Below are 20,623 nucleotides of genomic sequence, written 5' to 3' on the forward strand. Positions count from 1 at the left end.
CCACACCAAATCAGTACTGACTCATTTTCTCCCAGGTCACCAGTGGAAGGGATCACAAGGCCAAGAACAGTCTCTAGAAACACACTCATTTTCTAATGATTCCTTAACATTTAACTATCTATGGATTCGCAGTACTTTTGCATGTTAAATGTGCTCTGCATGGATGTGTGCTCTCTAGTTACTTAGATTTGTGGGAGATTAGAGATTGCACCTGGTTGAGAAAGGTTACAGTTTTGAGGTGGTACACTTACATAAAATGTTCTGTTGTACAACTTTCTTGTAAAAATAAACTTTAGAAAAGGTAATTTTCTCCATAAAGGTTTTCCATGAACTCATGGCAACTGCCATTAAACAATTTCCTCTCCCTTAATTTGGTACTCAGTTGATTTTTCCACTTTCTATTTCACTGCTGTGCTTCTGATAGCTGCCAGAATGAGAGGCTGATGCCCTCCAATCATCACATTTATCTTTTCTGAAAATATTTTATATTATTTATCATTATTATACTGAACAAAGGGAGACAAAAGAGTCATTAACAGCCCAGAGAATTCTTTACCATTGATTTTTAAAGCTTTCAGGTGCAAACCAGATAGATCTCCTTGTTACAAACTATTTCTTCAACAGTTGGTGCTTCTGCAGTACTGATAGCATGGAAAATATTTCATCATATCCTATATATACTATATATACTATCTGACTTGACTACAACTGAAACCATAATGTTTTACTGAGCACTTCCACTGCACTATTAGCATTTCAATTTTGTAATGGAGCAAAAGAAGTAGCACATACACACACATACATCCTTCCTCTTGAGCTTTAGTTCTTCTCCCTCTGAATGCTCCAAAATTATTTTTATTTTCAGAAACGGGAGCTCACAACTACTTATTCACTGTTTCTATATACTATTTGGTGTAAAATTCTCTCTCTCTCCTTTCCCCCCCCTAAAATTGCTTTCTCTACCTTTTAAAATTAGTTTTATTTTTAAAAAGTGGGGCCTTTTTTTTTTCCTTGATCAGAACTTGCTGGACCTCATGCACAGAATTATTTATCTCTATAGTAATTTGTTTTCACATAATAAATATGTGCAAGTCAAGAACACCTGCATCTCAGGTACTAATAATTTACACCCGTCAGGATTAGGTGTAATACAGATAAATGCGTAATGATGCCACATTTCCAACTTAGGTGATAGTCACCTACAATTTTCAGAAGCATTTTTCATTACTAGCTGCATTGTGTTTCAGCAGTAGCAGCATTAGACACCGCATACAGTATAAGCTGGAGTTCTGTTGCAGTTTAGGAACGGTACTCCCCAGTTCAGTGCCCCCACCAAGACTCTCAAAACCATGCACCACTCTCTTGCTCCCTCACTTTCCCTTCCCCTTCCCCCCTGTGGTGGGATGGAGAAGAGAATTAGAGGCACAAAAGGTAAAGCTTGTGGGTTGAGGTAAGAACAATTTACTGGAAACAGCGATAAGAAAACAAACAGCAATAACAAAAGTGTACAAAAGAGAGAGTGATTCACATGCCAAAATGCTCACCGAAGAGCCCGAAGAGCCCGTGACCTGATTGCAGCCACGTTGCCCTGACTGGAAAAGAACCCTTCCTTTTGGAAGGGTTAAAATAAGTTAACCTATTAATATTTGAGAGCATGTTTCTCTGGTGTAAATGTGTTCAAATAGGCAATGTATCCCTTGACAGATTGCCCCTCCCTTATCCTTTCTCCCCCACATTTGATTGTTCTTACATAGGTTGTAGTCATTAATTTTAATATTCCAATGAATCAGATCTTCCCAGCAGATTTCAGTAACAACAATTAGGTCTAAATATGCTCCCAAATGAGCAATTGAACCTCCTCTTGTTTATTATGCAAGCTTCTAATATTGATGAATAGATGATTACAGAATTTCTTCTCCTTGGTTTTGCTGGTATCTTAATACTGTTCTTTGACATCCTAATTTCATGTTGAATGAAAGCTCATTTTTCCTCTCTTTTCAGCTTCCTTACATGTTTCAGGGCAGTGCCTCATTAATGCTCTGTCCTTCAAAAGAAATGAGGCACAAGGATAGGATCAGTGACTCCCAGTTGTCTCTCTGAGCTGCTGTTCTCCCTAACACTTCTTAAGTCATTATTCCTCTGCAGAAGATAGCCAGCTGTACCTTATGAGCTGCAGGGTAGGAGCCTGTAAATGGACAGCAGCTCTAGAGGAATTGGATAGCAGTAAATTGCTTCCCTCAGCAACTCATTTGTGTGTTCCTACAATGGTAATATGGCTCAGTTTCTGCTGAGGGCTTTCAATCAGACTTGAAGCAAAAGCATCCGTCTGTGTCAAGGTGATGTTTGCTCTGCCCTAAGGCATGGCTTGGAAAGGGAGTTGTGCTGTATATCTGTATTTATCACTGTTCACAGTGAAGTCGGGGGAGCTTGTGGAGAGCTGCAACTCCTCAGTAGTCATGTGCAGATAGAATAAAGACTCCTTTGCCTGGAAAAGCCTCTCTGAAAATCAATTCCTATCTGATTTGGGAGTATAGTGGTTTTTGCAGTATCTCATGGGAGAAACTAATCTCAAAAATATTTTTGAAAAATGGGAAGGGCCACAGAAAATCCTCTTCTGCAACCCAAAGTACAGAAGAATCCCCATCTTGTGATCAGACTGTGACTCCTTCAGTACAGCCAGTGCTGGAAATTCCTCTGAAAATGCCACAGTCCACAGAATCACACATTAAGGACTGCAATTCACTCAACAGTTCAGTGACTTATCCAACCTTCCATTAATTTTTAGGGCAACTTTAATGACATACTTAGTTAAAATGCAGATTGTTCCCATAATTTGAAACAAAGCTGCAAACCTGTTCTTCTGTCTTAAAGTATATATTTAAAGCAAGTGCGACAACTGCTCTTAGTTCACAAGTTTCTAGCAAGCAATGTCTTGAATTTTCTTGACCACGCTGCTGGATCACACGTAGAAGCAATATTTGGCAATGTGGAAGGTCCTGCTCTCTTATCCAACCACACAGCTGGCTTAGTAGCAAAGCCTGGCTTGGTACAGCAGAGAGATTGTTTCCCCATGCAATGTAGACCACACACTGCAGCTGTAAGTGTGCTCCAGTAAAGGCACCAGCCTTAGGAATTTGATTGTGCAAGAAGGGGCATTACAGGTTTAACACAAGGATGCCGGGTCTATTTATGACTAAGGTGCCTGAAGGAGGTGAGTTTGAAGTTTGATTCCCTAATCACAACTCAGCCAAGGTGATATACTTTCCCAGTAGTTATGATAATGACAGCATGCGCACTTATAAGCAAAGGATGCCAGGATGTGCACTGTAGGACTCCCTACCAGCACTACCCTTGTCATGTGTTAGGTATTTTACACACCTGACAGCTATAACTTCTGGCTTGCTTCTGTGCATATGATATCGTGGATAATGGTGGGAAAAGCTGGCATACTGCGAGACTGGATCAGCTTTCATACTGCTGAAAGCTCCAGTTGGAGAACTCTAATAACCATTCACTCCAGTGCCCTGCTTCAAATGCAGCTAACTCCTTTTTCTCCAAAGGACGACGCAACAACTTCAGAGTAAGCACCAGGGAAATTATGCATGAGTAGATGATGGTGGAAAAGAGAAAGGACAAGAAAGTCATCAGAAGCCAATGGAGGTGTCCCACAATTTCATGAACACACTGAACACCTTTCTGTAGGTCCTGTGCAGGCTGGATGAGATGAACCTGCTCTCATTTGCTACCTGTCATCCTGCACAAGAGGCAAGAGGAATCTGTCTTTATGTGCCCTTGGCTTTGGCATCCTTCTAAGCAGACTCTAGCTTTCCTTGAAAAACCTGCTTAGAATAAGTTTCCACCAACAGAATGCCTAAACATTTAGGCCCTTTGCCTCTGCTTTTATGAACCTTTGTCGAAAACACAGTAATTCTTGCAAGTTTCATTTCAGTGTTAATTTTTTATCTATGTCAAGAAGAATCTTGACAGAAATAAATAGGGCTATTTGAAGCTAAAGTGATACTCAGTGACAAGTCACGTGATGGAATCTGCACTTAAATCTTTCGAAGTCTCACACCATTATACAAACAGGTAAAAGGCATGATGTTATCTCCTATCCAGGGTGTTAATCAGCATTGAGTTTCTGCAGTCATATTAAAATACATTCAAACAAATCAGTAGCACTGTTAAAATTAGAATAAAAAATATTCGAGGTTCTAAACTCTGTGTGTTTATTCCACCCTGACTGTGTGACAATTACTGGATAAGTGTTGTCCCCAGTGACGAAAGGAACAGATGGCAGCCTGGTAAAAAGCACACACTGTATATCAATTTATTAATTACTAAATGCAATCTGCTAGACGTTCATCACAAGATACTTCAGCTATTAAATTTCAGAGGGATTAGAAATTCAAAACAAATTATTTTAATAATAATTAACTTAGCTATATGTATTGCAAGCATGTTATTTTCTTAGTTTAAAAGCCTGAAATGATTGGGTGCCATCTGTCTAACTAACATTACATCTTTTTTAATATCAAAAGTGCATTTTGCTCAGGTACACAGATAAACTCTGAACAAAAAGAATTAAAAATTAATGTTATGGGCACAGAAGGACACTTAGAAATCTCACCCTTGTTGGCTGATTACCAGAGCACACCCTGCCTCTTCTAAGACAGTAATTTGTTTCTGAGAAGCTGGCTTGAAAAGTCATTGCCATTTGTTAGCTCTTTTATGGTGCACGTAACAAATGCTGATGTTTTTCAACACATCCTTGCAAAGGCCTAACTATATCACAAAGTCAACATGACAGCTGTAAGCTAGCAATCTACGTTTTTATGTAAATATGACAGCCTGAGGATCATTTTTTTGCCCCAATCTACAAGTTGTGGAAGTACATTCAGCAGGTCAAATAGTGTTGCAATTTATAACTGTCAGAGATGAACACAAATCTGAGCCTGTACCTTTTCCTTCTCCAGTTTTGCCTCAAACTCTAACAAAACAGTGTTTAAACAAAGTGGTTTAGTACCTAGTTTTATGACTGTATTCTTCAGAACAGAATACATAAGAGAATACAGAGAGAAGCTCACATCTTAAATGCAAATTTAATGCAAATCCCACTATCTTCAGCTGTGACCCCAGCTAAGCAACTCTTTCGGGTTGGAGTCCCCACTCTCTGACATTGCTTTCTGTAGGGGTGAAACCTAATGGTAGAATACTGAGGTTTTTGAAATTTCTCTGATTTTTGAATTAACAATCATATTCTCTTCTTCAAAACAGCTTCAGGATATCCATTGCCACAAGTGACCAACTGTTTGGTTTGTAACTGCAAGTTTTCTGATGCTAATTGAAGGTTCAGACTTCTGAAATTGGCAAAATGAGTAATTTTATTACAACCTTTCATTAATATTGTGCTATTAGAGCACAGAAAATGGAAATAGTTTATTCACAATGTCAGAGGGCAACTAGACAATTGTGTCACCCTTAAAAAATTTATTACTTCACCTCATTCAGGCGTACTGAAACACTTCTTCCACTCTTAATTCTTTTCCTAAAATCTAGTATCTTCGTAACAGCAAACGTGATTCAGGGAGAACTTGAACCAGTAGTTCCATGGTCTTTAGCTTTTTTTTGTGGCACATGACAACTTCTAAGGAAAGATAACATCTAAACAGTCTTTGAGGAAGAGGACTTCCGTGGGTTTTTTAATTGGTTCTAAATATCCTTTTTAAAAAGAAAAAGAAAAAAAAAAACAACAAAAAACCAAAAAACCACAAAAATGAATGCATTCACCATCACACAGTTTGGGAGTAGGAGGGAAAATCTGCATCAAGTCAAGTTTCAGAATCATTAATGAGCTTGTTCTGTGTTTCGATAATGAAAAAGAACAGTGTGAACCAGTAGCACAAATCTTAGCTGCACATGAGTCAAACAGCTAATTTCAGAAGTGGAGACTGTCGCAGGCAGAACTATAGCAACTGAAGAGCACAACTCAGACACTTTCTTCATGTACTTTCCTTAAAAGTTAAAAATATATCAGCAAACTAACCTGCACAGCCACTGCAATGCTTCCTGAACAAGCAGCTGCACTTATCCATACTGTGTGTGCAAGCATCACTGGTCACACACAGTCACACCAACTGCATGTATAAGAAACACAGCAAACACTGATTCTGTGATTATCAGCTGGAAATGTAAATCTTAGGAAGAAAACAAATCTCTAAGCTAGCATTTTGCTCACTTGTTGGCTCTCTCTCACTCTTTGCATATTTCCACTTCCATTGAAGCTTTCTTCTGCTTCCAAGCAGCAGCTGTACCTAACCTACAGGGCGCAGAGTCTCTCCAGGCAATTTGATTCCCATTTGTGCACCTTTATCGAAGAATATGATATTAAACATTCAGGCATGTGTGATTATTTTGTCTCAGCATATCCTGATTTCCTCCAAAAGAAAATGGCAAAAGTTGGGCCAGGAAGGAGTTGTACTGCAGTCAGTCCCACAGCTGGAAGGAGGGAGGCAGGACTGTGGAATGCACCACTGAGCACTTCCACCCTGCAGGTCATCCTCTACCTGAGATCCTATCCTTTCTTCTTGTCTGCATTCCAAACAATGTTTCTTCAATAGGTTTCATCACTCTTCTAGAAGTTTGGTTAATTCTAAATTCCCCTAACGTGGGATAGGTCTTTTAGGTTTTTAATGTTTCCTTGTAACACTTATATAGTTACTTGAATTATGGAACAAAACCAATTTCAGATACAAAAATATTGTGAGTACAAAAATATCCTTGAATTTTTGGCCAGAGCAGAGTTCAATAACCAAACCAACAGTGGATTCCATCCTTTGAAGGATTGTTTTCAGACACAGAAAATGCTAACTAACTGTTCTGCAGAAGTATTACCCAACACCCAGTTTAGTGAAAAAGGTGCACAGGGACAAAAATAATTCAGTGTGTCACAAATAGCCTAGATGTATTTTAAGAAAAAAAAAGTGCCAAGTAGGATTTTCAATTTCTCATTTTTTGTATTATTTCTTTAAATCTAAAATTAAGAACTAAACTCACTTATTTTAATACTGAATAGAAGCAGGAACATTTCAGTTGGCCCAAGGGCACTCAGAAGAAACCCAAATAAATGAAGGGTTGATGCCACAAAACTGCTGGAGGACATAGTGGGTACATGGTTCCTTCTCTATTCAATACCCAGGCAATGCAGGTACTCACCTGGGGCCAAGGGAACCAGATTCAGTTCTTTCTGCCTGAAGTGAACTGAATCCACATATTCCATCTCCCAAGACAATGCACCAACCACTTCTGCAAGGTATTGAGGGACCACCAAATCTCCTAGGCTGATGCCATTCTCTTTTGCGTAAATAATTCAAATCCACTGGCATGCTGAGTGCCAGCTAACAAAGGCTGTCCATAGCATGCATCCTTCCTCCCCATCTCTTTGTCCCAGGCTCAATGAATATTTCAAGTGAGAGTAAAAAGAACAGCAATGACAAAGAGACCCATTTGGGCCTCTGTTAAAAGGAGTTAGTGGACTTGGGTTCAGTCTCTTGCCCTAAATCAAGCAATGAGTATATTTGAACATGGATCTTTCACCTCTACAGAGAGTAGCTAACGAAACACAGCATGTTCTAGCCTACTTTTCTCCAAACTGCTCATAAAATTACCTAAAGAATCCCGACATCTGTCAGTCGGCTGCCAATCCCTTCCAAACCAACACAGTAGCATTTACAAGGGACTTCAATGGGGATTTTTGGATGCAGTTGGTAAAGACTGCAAAAAAAAATATCTCAACAGCATTCAAACTTTTCTAAAACTGTTCTAAAAATAAAAGTGAAACATGGACTAAATTACTGTCATCTGTCTCCTAAAAGAATTGCATAGCAGTACTGAGGCAAGAAATGCTCCGCTTACAGGGAGCAGCTGTAGTGGAAAAACAGTCTGGGTAACAAAGACAGAAGAAGAAGCAATCAGAGCTGGGGAAAGAGCAATCTCAGGAAGAAGAGCATTAGAAAAAAGTCACCTGTATTGTTTGAGCAGAAGATTGTTCCTTCAGACATTATCTCAAAAGGAAGCAAAGGTGAGAATGGTCATTTGCTAGCCACAGCCCAGGAATTTACTGATAGCATCTTATTAAAGGGGAGGGAAATGCCTCCCCTTCACCTCAATACAGGAAAAAAAAGGGAGCTAGCTCATGATTTTTGAAAAGTTAACTGTTATGTTCAGCTACTCAGTGATGCCATTGATGGTTTTCCACCAAAGGTACATTTTCATGTACAATATTATACAAGATTTATAATATTTCAAAACTCAGTCCCAACAGTATGAAATGCAACATCTTCTTAGTACAAGCAAAGACTAAAAGTAAAACAGTTTGTCTGTGTCTGTATACATCTATATCTCATATTTTTCATTCTATACATATTATTTCTGGTAGTATCAAAGACAGAATTAAGATAAAATTTTTATTATTATTTTTCTTAATCCTTGGAAGAAGATTAATATGTGTTCAGAGATAGGAACACTTCTGCTAGTACCAGCTGCGCTATATCCCCTCTTCGAATATACAGCTTTGAACAGAAACCTGTAAAATATTTTATATAAGCAGATATCATAATGTAGTAATTATATATTTTAGGCAACAAGTTTGATGAAGGATAAAGTAATAACTAGATGTTTTAGGCACTACGGAAATGAACGCAAGGAAAAAAAAAGAGTGAGAAATTTATTGTGAATGGACTCTTCCAGGAGAGAAATACAGGTGAAATAGGGAACTAAATACTGTGCTGTATTGCTGGTAACAATGAAAAGTTATATAGGTCAAATCTGAAAGAACGACATTGGTTAAATGCACACTATAGCCTATTCCCATTCAAATACTGTTCTGAGACGGTCCAAGAAAACTGCAACATTAAAGCTTATTTTAAGTTGTCATAATTTTTCCTTAATTCATACACCAGCTATGTATGTAAAACTGACACACATATAGTAAGAAAGGAGAGACCAAAAGTAAGTTTTAGTGGAGTTTGATACTCACCTCCTTCTCCTGACCCAGAGCCATTATCTGAAAAAGAAACAGAGGAGGAGAAAAAAAAGAGAAAGCAAATGAAAATATTGCTCCAGGAGCAGCTGTTTGTTCAGGAACTTGTCACTGTTAAACATTACACAGATGTTACATTTCATGAGCCAGCTGTAAAAACAAACATCCACATAAAGTCTGGCATCCTTTAATACAGTTTGCCCATGCTCACTGTGCCCTAGTCTCTCTCTTCCCTGTCAAGACAATTTTACTCAAGGAACAGCATCATGCAATACTGAAATTACATTGCTTTCTTAGCCTTTTTTCAACTGTTAGAGATTCAAATTTGTTAAACCTAAAAGAGATGAAAAGTACAAAGTCTGATTTTGGGAATGTTTATTTTATTTTACCCTGTGGCCCCAGGAGTGGTATTGCAAGGAGTAATGCATAAATAACCTGACTGCAGAAGTAGCTCCAGAAGAAAACTACTTCTCAAAGATGACTTAAGTCACCTAATGACAAAATAACTCCTCTCAGCTGAGTCAATCACTTCGTATAAAATGCTTTAACGGCACAGTTATTTCACTGACATTTGACTGACTGGATTAGCATCTGATGAGTGACAGTTTTTGACTCGATCTCATTTGCATTAGCAGTTAAAGTGTCAGCAGGACTTGAGCTTCCTCACCACCCCAGGCCAACTAACTACTTCAGAGCACTATGGAGCTGGCTTGGGATTTTGTATGTGCATCCCATGGGCAGCACTCTGCATAGTCTTCAGCTAGCACAGCAGTAAAGACAAGCCCTTAAACACATGTTCTGAGTCACAAACCTCTCTCAGCCTTTCTTGCTCAAAGGAGGAGGAGAGAGAGGATTCGATGGCAACTACTGTCAGTGAATGTTCCCCACGCCCATTAGCTTAGCTTCTCTGGAAGATGAGGAGAGGAGCAGAGCATACACTCTGCTCATCACACACCTCTCTTTTCATGCCTGCTTTGGTGATGGAGAAAGCAGTTGAATTTATTTCCACAAACAGGAAAGAGGGAGGCCAGACAGAGAGAGGAGTGGGGGGTTCTTACTTCCACACATGAGCTTGTTCACATCAGAGGAAAGACCAAACCCTCCATTTGCTCAGTTCCCTCCTCCGCTTTTCTTTAAGGAGCTATATTTCTAAGAATAATTCCCTCTAGTGAGTGGATGAAACTGTGAAATTCCACGTTACTGGGTCATTTCACACATTAAAAATAATCTCCTGTCACATGGGGTATCAGGAATAGAGATTTGTTTTTCTTTTGCCTAAATTTTCCTTTCTGTCCTCCTATACCACTATTCTGTGTCTAACAGACTGAGCTTATTACTTTACAGAAATCAACACAAAAACCAGAAGGGTTCTTCTTCCATCAATAGTGACCCACTTTACTGACAAAGAAGACAATCCCGTATGAAATGTCATTGTTGAGTCACTGAGAAATATGCCTTATGATGTGGTATTGCTTCATTAAGAAATTTGTAGGAGTGTAATTTACTTACAAGAATTAAGTATAGAGGCTTATTTGTAGTGGTGAAATTGCACTATAAGCTGTTTGGGGGCAGAGCAAACTGATGTACAAACATGAGCAAGTTCAACATGTAATTCATGTGAAAAACAAAGGCTAAAATGTCTCAAAGAAACCCAACTTGTTCCATGTTTTTATTTCCAGCTCTAACTGACTGCTTTCCCCTGTGTGTTTAGCCCTGAGGTGAGAAATACCACTCAGCCCCAGCATGAGGGGCTCTGGTTGTAGCCCACATGCTGTGTGGCAGGGAAGGTACCATCACACAGACAGTATGGGCTGTAACAAGAGATTCATGTAAATTATAGAGCTGATGCTCAGACTACCTATCTCTATAGATCATGAAGCCCACTTGGCAGGACATCATAGAAACAGGATAGATCCTTTCCCACTTTTCAGGGTTTTCAGATCACAAGAAACAAACAAACAAAAAAAGTGTCATCCTCTATAATACTGTATCAATTTTCAACTTTTCCCTGGGAGCTGTGTGACGATTCTCGTCTCCAGGGTAACCATGCTAAACTAAGCTGGTGTTCCTGCTTTTTATTGAGCCTTGGCTAGATTTTTCCAAGCAGCTGCTGGTTAGAAGAGTAGCACTTTTTTCAAGCTTACTTGGACAAACAACCTTGCTCTTTTCAGGCTCTTAATGAATTCAGGATTTCCAAAAGTCATCTCCATGTACCCAAGATCCATCAAGAAAGATGCTTAAGTAAGTTAAGATGCTGAACACAAACAGCATTACTCCAGCCACTGGTCAGTAATTAGAGAAGGAGTGACTGACCTCCACCTTTACTTGAGCCACCCTTTTCCAAGTAGACTTATAAAAACTGAGATCAGCCCTGCCAAGAAGGACTTGGGGGGTGCTGACCTAATTCTGGTCTTTCAGTACCTGAAGAGAGTCTACAAGAAAGGTAGAGGTCTTTTTACAAGGGCATGTAGTGAGAGAATAAGGGGAAATGCATTCAAACTAAAAAAAGAATGTTTAGATTAGATAGTAGGAAAAGAATCTTTACTGTGAGGGTGGTGAGGCACTGAAACAAATTGTTTTTGAAACAGTTGTGGATGTCCCATGCTTGGAAGTGCTAAAGGACAAGCTGGATGGAGCTCTGAGCAACCTGGTCTAGTGAAAGGTGTCCCTACCCATGGTAGGGGGTTTGAAACTAGATGATCTTTAAGGTCCCTTTCAAACCAAACCAGATTCTACAATTCCATAATTCTATAAAAATATGCTTATACACAAATGTGTAGGCTTCTGTTGCAAGCTGGTTTTATCCATAAAGGAGTTTCTGGATAAAATACAAAGAAGCACTTGGATCAGGCACAGCATCTGAATACTGTAAGCACTAGGCTACAGTCAGAATCCCCTCTTTTTTGTTTTTTTTCTAAACAGGAGCCATTTCTGTACTGTGGGTCTGCTTTGGCGCAGAGGCAGAAAAAACTACCCAAACCCAAAAGAGCCTGCAGCCTCTCTCATTCAGGAGAGCGGCTTTCAACTCAAAGTAGTATGAAAATTGAATCCACTGAGGGCAACAGCTCCAAATTGTTAAGAACAAACAGGAGGGCAAAGAGTCCACTGACAAATTTTAAGTAAGCACACCCTTCTATGAGCCACTCCTAAGAGAATAATTTCTTCAGTCTAACAGAGATGCAGTGTTTGTTTCTAGTTCTGCAAACAGCTTTCCCCACCTTATTTTTCTTTAAACTTAGAGATCCCAACACAAAGCAATGGACTGTGGGTTCCAAATATATACAGTACACTGAGAATCTATAAGTACAATCAAGTACTACATCATTGTGTGGTTACATTTTCATGTGCATATAATATAAATCTGGCAGCAGTCAAAATCAATATTAGGACCTGTATATGCAGTCCCGACATTTCAGACATACATTCTCTTTCATTTCTCTAAACCACCATTTTTAACGTCAAAACTTGCATTTTGTTTATTCCTAAAGCACCTATAATTGACTCTTTTTCAAAACATTGTTTATTTTAGAATCTCAGAAACTCTGACAGCCCTCAGACAAAGGAAATAAATATATAAATATGCTGCTAAATCACCCATGTCCGTAAAAATTTAATCAAAATATTACCTGACAAGAAATAGAATAATGATTTAGTGACTAAATCACTCAGTATAGTCTGTTCCAGTGCTGTAGCTTCAGAAGGTATCAATCCTTAGCAAATGGGAAGTATGAGATTCAGAAGTCTGATATACTTTAAATATTAAGTAGTTGCTACAACACTAAGGGGGAGTTTCATCCTATCGTCTGGGGTGCATCCCTCCAGAATGAAACCTTGCTTTGAAAAAACAACTCTGACAGGAAACCACTGGCTCTCAATGATGTCCTAGAACAAAGCATTTTCATAGCAAATTCAAAGGCACACAGTGAAAATTAATGGAGGTCTATAAAAGATTTTTTAATTTGGGTATTTGCTTCCCCATAATACGTGTAATAGATCGAAAGCACAAATATATTGCCGTCTTGGTGATCTACAATCCAACGCAGGGCATGGAGAGGTTCCAGATGATGGCTTTTATCATCCAATATTCTCACACCACCCGAACTGCATCAGGCACTTGGGAAGCAGCAAGTACCATTCTAGCAGAGCTCTGCTGAAGCACTTAAAATTGCACCAGTGCAAATGCAGTATGCAGCCTGAATCACATCTTCAGTTTCAGATATGTGTTCTCAGGACTTTCCGGACAGTTGTGTTTCAGTACAGTTCTTGATCTGTTACACTAAGTGCTAGAAATTTGGCTGTGTTTCCTGAGTTTTATGTAGGACTTAAAGAAAAGGAGAGGAAGGTAAAAAGAAATTTCCATATTATCTGAGTAAGTTAGTAATTAGGTGCCAGCAAGCTAAGGCTGAGAAGAATCAACTTTTCAACTTTTGAAATCTCTTTCTCTTAGTATAGTAGAATGCATATAAAAACAAACACTTCTTGTTGTTCCCAAACATTACCCTAGAATTTTTTTTTAGTGAGAGAAAGAAACTTTCATGCTGTGTGTCCGTATCTTAAAATAATTTGGACATGAAATTAAAAAACACTATTTACTTATACATCCTTAGTTCAAACCTTCTTGGATGTTGTTATAGGAATGTGTGAGTGCTCTAAAACTGTATTGCATTTTTTTCCTACTTCTGAAGCATCTGGTGATAATTTATAGGTGAAAGACTGGGAAAGAAGGTACATTCAGTCATCTGCCTGAGGAATGCTGGAATTATGCTTCTGTGCTGGGCATAAAACACAGGTTTCCTTCAGTACTAGGACCAACAACAGAGATTGTTTTGGGCCTTAGTAAACAAGAGCCAAACCTCAGTATGGGTCTGTGCAAAGGCATTAGAGCAGCTGGTGTGAAACACAGCCGATCTGCATTTAAATGAGGTAGCTGTGGGACTGGCAGCAGCAAGGACTTGGCCTAGGTACACTGCCCATGCATTTACCCTAATTTCCAGATAATATGCTGCAGCTACCAGTGAGTTCCAGGCTGATACCTCTAACCTGTCATTGATAATTAAGCAACATAAAGCTAGCAAGGAGTGTGCATCTGACCCATTGTCATGCTTTTGGCTGCTGTATAGACAGAACTTTGTTTAGGTTAATCCGAGTAAGCAGTGTGTATCCAAAGACGAGGGATGTCCTAAAACTTAATTTTTTGTGTGTGTTATTTATGTACCAAAGAATGCAGCTGTTGATGCTACCAAGTCATTTAATTTCATTGAGAGAAAGCCAGCCATGTGTCTGGTATCACCAGCTTTGAATCTGTCCAGAGGTTCAGAAGACCTCTGGTGGCTAAAGTTTCTGTGCCCAGGAGCATGTTGTAATAATCAAGACAGTGAAAATCTGTCCTGTGTATTTTAAACGTGTGGAAAATCTATGCTTTATGTGCGTAGAAAGACAAAAAAGGCCAGTCCATTAGAAATGTGAGGTAGCATAATTTTGTAAGTTATGCATATTTTCAATGACCCAAAGTCAAAGATGATGCCTTGGATACAGGTAGAGTGGCAGTCAGGATGATCAGTGTCACTTGTTGGATGTCACACTAATTCTGTATATCCAAAAAAAATAAAAGTCCTAAAGAAATTACTAATTTGAAGTCTGCTCCAAACTTGTTGAAAGCCTTTTGATGAATATCAAGACTCCTTTATAAACACCACAGAAGCATTCACAATCTGTTTTCCCAGATAAAGTATTTCAACTTTTAATGTTTATTTATTAACCTGTTAGCATATCAGAAGATGTATCAGATTTCTTCTCCATAAAAATATTCCATTGCTAAAGAGGACATGGGGTTTCCACACTATTGCATTCTATGAAAAGCATAAAAATTCTAATTGCTGGAATTAAGGGCAAAACTAAAGAGCTAACCATAAAACACCACTCATTAGCGACACAAAGTGATGTTTTACATACCAGAATAACAGGGTCCTCTTGATACCACTGTTATCTCTTTCTGATGCTTGCAAGCAGCTCTCCTGAGGAAGCATTCATTTTGGTAAGTGTCTCCATTTGATCCACAAACTGGAATATAGTTTGTGTGACACTGAAAAAGAAATTATAAAGTAACTCAGTCATACAAAAATCATATGATTAGTCTCAACTGCATATTAATATACAGGAAGATAGTTGTGTTACTAGCACTAACTTATAACCCTTTTCACTAAAGGAAGATATGAAATATACTAGTTTTACAGTATCACTCTATGTATTCCTCTTGGATCACTGAAATAATAGTCCAGCTCCATATGGACTGAACATAGGAATTCCATAGGAAAGATTAAAAGAACAAAATAACTATAGTGGGATTTTGTAATGGCTAGAGGGAATATGTCAAGCATCTAGAATTATTTGAAGGATAAACACTGAGGAAAGAGAAAACTTCTTCAAGATAATACAAGAAAGTATGACTAGGCACAGGGGGATGAAACTGAACAGAGGAAAATTTAAAAAGAACAGTGCTTAAGGGCAGATTTGCTGACCTTTTTGCTCAGAATAGTTTTACAAAGAAGGTGGAAAATAATCTTACAAAGGAGGTGGAAAACAATCACCATTCCCATTAAATTCATGAACATCATGGGTCTTTTACTTGGTCAACAACTATAATAATGCTTTTGTATTACTATGCTGAAAAATTTTAAGCTTAAAGTTAGTAGCATTTTATACATTTAATAAAAAGAAAGGTAGAAAGGAAAAATTATCACTCCGAATAGCTTTTGCAGAAGCTGCCTGTATTTTGCCATTTTCTTTCATTCTAAGAAAGATGTATTAGAAATCCCTTGTACGTATACTGTGCATTAAAATGCTGGGACCACCAATCTGCCTAACATCTGAGACTGCTGCATAGTTTCCTGCTGAACTGGAGATCTGAACTCTGCTCCACTGTGTGGAAAAGGAGACATTGTTTGGGCGTGCAGTGGTAACTGTGATGTCGGACACACTTTGCATCTTCAAAACCCCAAGGCAAAAAGAATCCAACCAAAAACAAAAACCAAAAAAGCACTGATCAGATACACAGAGTATCCACCAAGTTTCTTAACCATATATGGTTACCATTTATGAGTAAACTGGTATAGTTCAACCAGTGAAAGTGCATGCAGAAATAGCAACATTTCTTAAGCTATACTGCCCCAAAAGGACAAGAGTTTCTCCTCCAAATTCCAAATGATAGTCTCCCACACAACAGTTCCTTTGTGCTTTGACGCACACAAAGGTCAAAATATTCAATTTTTAAAACATAATTTTGAAGGGTATTACCCTCCAATCCTTTGTCATCCTGCCATAGATGACCAACTGAGAATGAACTAAGCAGGTGCGGACAGAAATAAACCATGTTGCCAGCTCTAAAAGTTATTTCTAACAGTTTTGTAATACTTTCCCATAGTGAGTAGCTCTCAGACATCCAACCACAGAGCTCAGTCACATCTCATACTGAACAGTCATTTCTAGGGAACAGTTAACAGGTGACTCCCAAGGGAGACAATACTATCCAATACAATTCTCTGTTCAATCTTAAAGTAGCTGCATGATGTTTTGAAGTTACAGGTTTCTGTCCTGAGGATAGAAAATTAAAGACAAAGTGATTCCTTTTTTACAATTTGGTAAATCTGTAGCAATTTGGTACTGTACGGCCAAGAGTTCTCATGCAAATGTCCTTTAGATTAGAGTTCTTTTCTTGTGAGGAAATCCTCTAATACCTCAAATGATCAAAAGGGAGAGAATCTTTTCATGGACAGGATGTGCTTTGTACAATGGGCCATGGGAAAATCCATCCAGGCTCCATCCAATGCTGTGAGATTGCTGAGTTCACAGTATCTGCATGGGTTGTAAGGTTTCCTCACTATTTATATTCCTTTTCCTATTCTGTCTTATCAAAGTGGTGATGTTATAAAACTGTTTGTTGTCAAGTCTTTCTTACTGAGATTGAAAAAGAGTCCCATGTCTCTCTCACCTCACCTCCCCCACCAGTTCATAACACACTCACTAGGTGTTGATCAGTTTTTCTTTCAGGTTTTGTAAAACTCATCCAAAATATGGCAAAAGACCTTCCCAGAAGTTTGGTGAACACGTGATAATTCCCCTTTATTCACAGTGGGGGGAGATAATAGTACCTTGCTTTCTGACTTGGCAAAAATGAGAAAGCCTACAATATTTTCAGAGAGGTTGCAGCCTGCAGAGCTCTTGCTGCCATGACATTATAGCTGTTTCAACGACAACGCTGAAATTTGCCGGCCAGTCATTACCAAACGGGTTCCTAGGAGTTAAAAATATGACTTCTTGAAGTTTCAGAAGACTAAACAGTTCAGAAATGCTGCAAGGTCAGGAACGCTGGCAGATAAAGAGGAAGGAGTGGTAATGCCTGGAAAGCAACCAAAACCTCCATGCATTTTCCTCAATCTGAGGGAAGTTTGTTCCAGCCCTGGCCCTAGTTCAGGGACGGTTGTGCATAGCTGTGCCCTTCTGCTCCCCAAGATGCACCTCTGTTGGGCAACCAGGGCTGCGACCTCACATCTGGTGGATGAGGGGAAGGCTGTGGATGTGGTCTATCTAGACTTCAGCAAGGCCTTTGACACTGTCTCCCATAATATACTCCTGGAAAAGCTGGTAGCCCATGGCTTGGACAAGTATACCCTCTCCTGGATTAGGAGCTGGCTGGAGGGTCGGGCCCAGAGAGTGCTGGTGAATGGAGCTGCATCCAGCTGGCAGCCGGTCACCAGTGGTGTTCCCCAGGGGTCTGTGTTGGGTCCAGTCCTGTTTAACATCTTTATTGATGATTTAGATGAGGGGATTGAGTCCATCATCAGCAAATTTGCTGATGACACCAAACTGGGAGGGAGTGTCGACCTGCTGGAAGGCAGGAGGGCTCTGCAGAGGGATCTGGATAGACTTGAGAGATGGGCTGATTCCAATGGGATGACGTTCAATAAAGCCAAGTGCCGGGTCCTGCACTTTGGCCACAACAACCCCCTGCAGCGCTACAGGCTGGGCACAGAGTGGCTGGAAAGCAGCCAGGCAGAAAGGGACCTGGGGGTACAAATTGACAGGAAGCTCAACATGAGCCAACAGTGTGCCCAGGTGACCAAGAAGGCCAATGGGATCTTGTCCTGTATCAAAAATAGCGTGGCCAGCAGGAGCAGGGAAGTGATCCTTCCCCTGTACTCTGCGTTGGTGAGGCCACACCTTGAGTATTGTGTTCCGTTCTGGGCCCCTCAGTTCAGAAAGGATATTGAGGTGCTGGAGCGGGTCCAGAGAAGAGCAACAAGGCTGGTGAAGGGACTGGAGCATAAGTCCTATGGGGAGAGGCTGAGGGAGCTGGGGGTGTTTAGCCTGGAGAAGAGGAGGCTCAGAGGTGACCTCATCACCGTCTATAACTACCTGAAGGGAAGTTCTAGCCAGGTGGGGGGTGGTCTCTTCTCTCAGGCACTCAGCAATAGGACAAGGGGGCACGGGCTTAAGCTCCGCCAGGGGAAATTTAAGTTGGATATCAGGAGAAAATTCTTTACAGAGAGAGTAATCAGGCATTGGAATGGGCTGCCCAGAGAGGTGGTGGATTCACCATCCCTGGAGATTTTTAAACGCAGATTAGACGTGGCACTGAGTGCCATGATCTAGTAAATGGACTGGATTTGGACCAAGGGTTGGACTCGATGATCTCGGAGGTCTTTTCCAACCCAATCGATTCTATGATTCTATGATTCTATGATTTCCCCTCCATCAGAACACCCTCACCTGACCAGAACCTGGACTCCCGACCACCACAATTATACAATTGCATTTTTCTAAAAACTGCAGTTTTAAGAGCATAAGTAATGCCTTGCTGTATCAGACCAGTGGCACATTTATCCACATGCAGTGGATGTGATATTCTAGCTGTGAGGAATAGGAAATGCAGGAAGTTCTTCTTCAGGAAGAACAGGCTGACATTCCCACCTCTGCCTTTCAGTGACTCTTCAGCTGAACAACTGTACACCAATGAGTCTCTTTCCTTTTCAAAACCTTGCAAGGTCAGGAAAAAAACAGCTAGCTCTCAGATAGTCTTGCGTGTGAAGAACCTAACAGTTTGGGCTGAATGTTTGCTGCCTGGGATATTTTGGTGCTGCTAATAATTATAAGACAAATAATTAAGGTTGAGAGTTACATGAAGATTTCAAACTGCCGTGTCTGAAAAACAGAATACCTTCTCCTCACCCTTAGACTTCTTTCCTTAGAGTATGGGATAATTTTTTCAAGAAGTACAAGAAAACTTGCAAGTAGCTTAAAAACAATACTGGTTTTTAAAATGGGCTTTTCAAGACATAGTATCAGCTTATCACACTGGTTAGTTCTTTTTTTAAATCTTCATGACCTGGATATTAGGAAGCCACAAGATTTACTGCCTACAGAAAATAAATTAAACCTTTGCTTAGCCTAGGGTTGCATTTCTTTTCCTTTTTTTTTTTCTTAATCACTGCTGAACTTTGATTTTAGCATTTTTTGTAAATAAGTTAGACAGAGTGAAGGTTGATGAGAAAACCTATTCTCCTAAGAATTTTTTCTTTCTTTAAAGGACAGTTGGATCCCATTGTTCTTATGGAACAATGCCCCCAGCACAGGTGAACAGCACCACATCAAAAGCCAGCTCTGAAACACTGGAACCCCAAAACAGCACAAGATCACATACACATTGTTGCTATTCTGGTTCTCCTTGATTTATTATTTATTGGAAACAGAACACACAATTATTTTTAAAACACTGAAAGACAGTCCACGCCAGGGTTGGCTGATAAGAGCCAGCTCTTCCAGTTTTACTTTAAGTCTCATACATAATATTTGATACATTTGTCCTGGCTATAAAGTGTAAAGCGAAAGAATTGCTTTGTTGTTTCTTCCCTAAAAAAAAGTTGGGGACAGGAAGGAAGGAGGGAAGGAAGGAAGGACTGCCATGATAGTTATAAAAACCGTAAACTAAAGGCTAAGAAACTGACAAAGCAAATAGAACTTTTATTTATTACTTTTTAAAAGTTCAGAACACATTTTTATCAAAGTTCAATACTTCTTTTTCCTTGAGTGGGACTAACTCACTGTTCTAATTCATAAATTTTATGATCACTGGTGATCTTGTTATTATTTGATTTTCTAAATGCCTTAGGATCTTTTAGGGTCTTTTGTGTCACATTTAGCCACAAGCAGAATACAGAAGAATCCTCCAAATACTGGGTATTAGAGAAACAATTTGTAATAATACGGCATTTAACTTATAAAGCTTCATCTGATGTGTGTAACAACTCTGGGGCGCCCTGCTCCAAGCCACCTCCCTTACCACCTCATGTCTTGGGGCAGGATGAGTCAAGGTGGGGAGGCAGGGAGCGAGTGACACCTGGCACTCCCCACCTCTGCTCATGCTGGCTGCGGGGCCATGGGTGCCTGGCAGGTGATGGCTCTCTATTCTTTCCCACCTTGGTTTCTGCCACTGGCTGACTCACCAAAACTGTGTGGGGAGCTAACATGAAGGAAGCTACACTCTCCACTTGCTCCCTGAGCACACCCTGGTGAAATACAGCCACAAGC

At 39.7% G+C, this 20,623-nt stretch overlaps 1 protein-coding gene across 1 annotated transcript in view; it reads right to left on the reverse strand.

Annotated features, from left to right (window-relative positions):
• The window catches only part of TMEFF1 (transmembrane protein with EGF like and two follistatin like domains 1), a 119,119-nt gene that overhangs the window by 28,999 nt on the left and 69,497 nt on the right, over nucleotides 1-20,623 (reverse strand). Inside the window, exons 3-4 of the mRNA XM_027740738.2 lie at nucleotides 14,993-15,122; nucleotides 9,038-9,064 (exon numbers count right to left, since the gene is read on the reverse strand). Of these exons, the coding sequence (XP_027596539.1) occupies nucleotides 9,038-9,064; nucleotides 14,993-15,122 (157 nt within the window). The remainder of the gene's footprint in view (nucleotides 1-9,037; nucleotides 9,065-14,992; nucleotides 15,123-20,623) is intronic.

The sequence above is a fragment of the Pipra filicauda genome, unplaced genomic scaffold (genome assembly GCF_003945595.2).
Source record: "Pipra filicauda isolate LSUMZ 115617 unplaced genomic scaffold, ASM394559v2 scaffold56_size3634133_pilon, whole genome shotgun sequence".
In the NCBI taxonomy this organism is placed as follows: Eukaryota; Metazoa; Chordata; class Aves; order Passeriformes; family Pipridae; genus Pipra; species Pipra filicauda.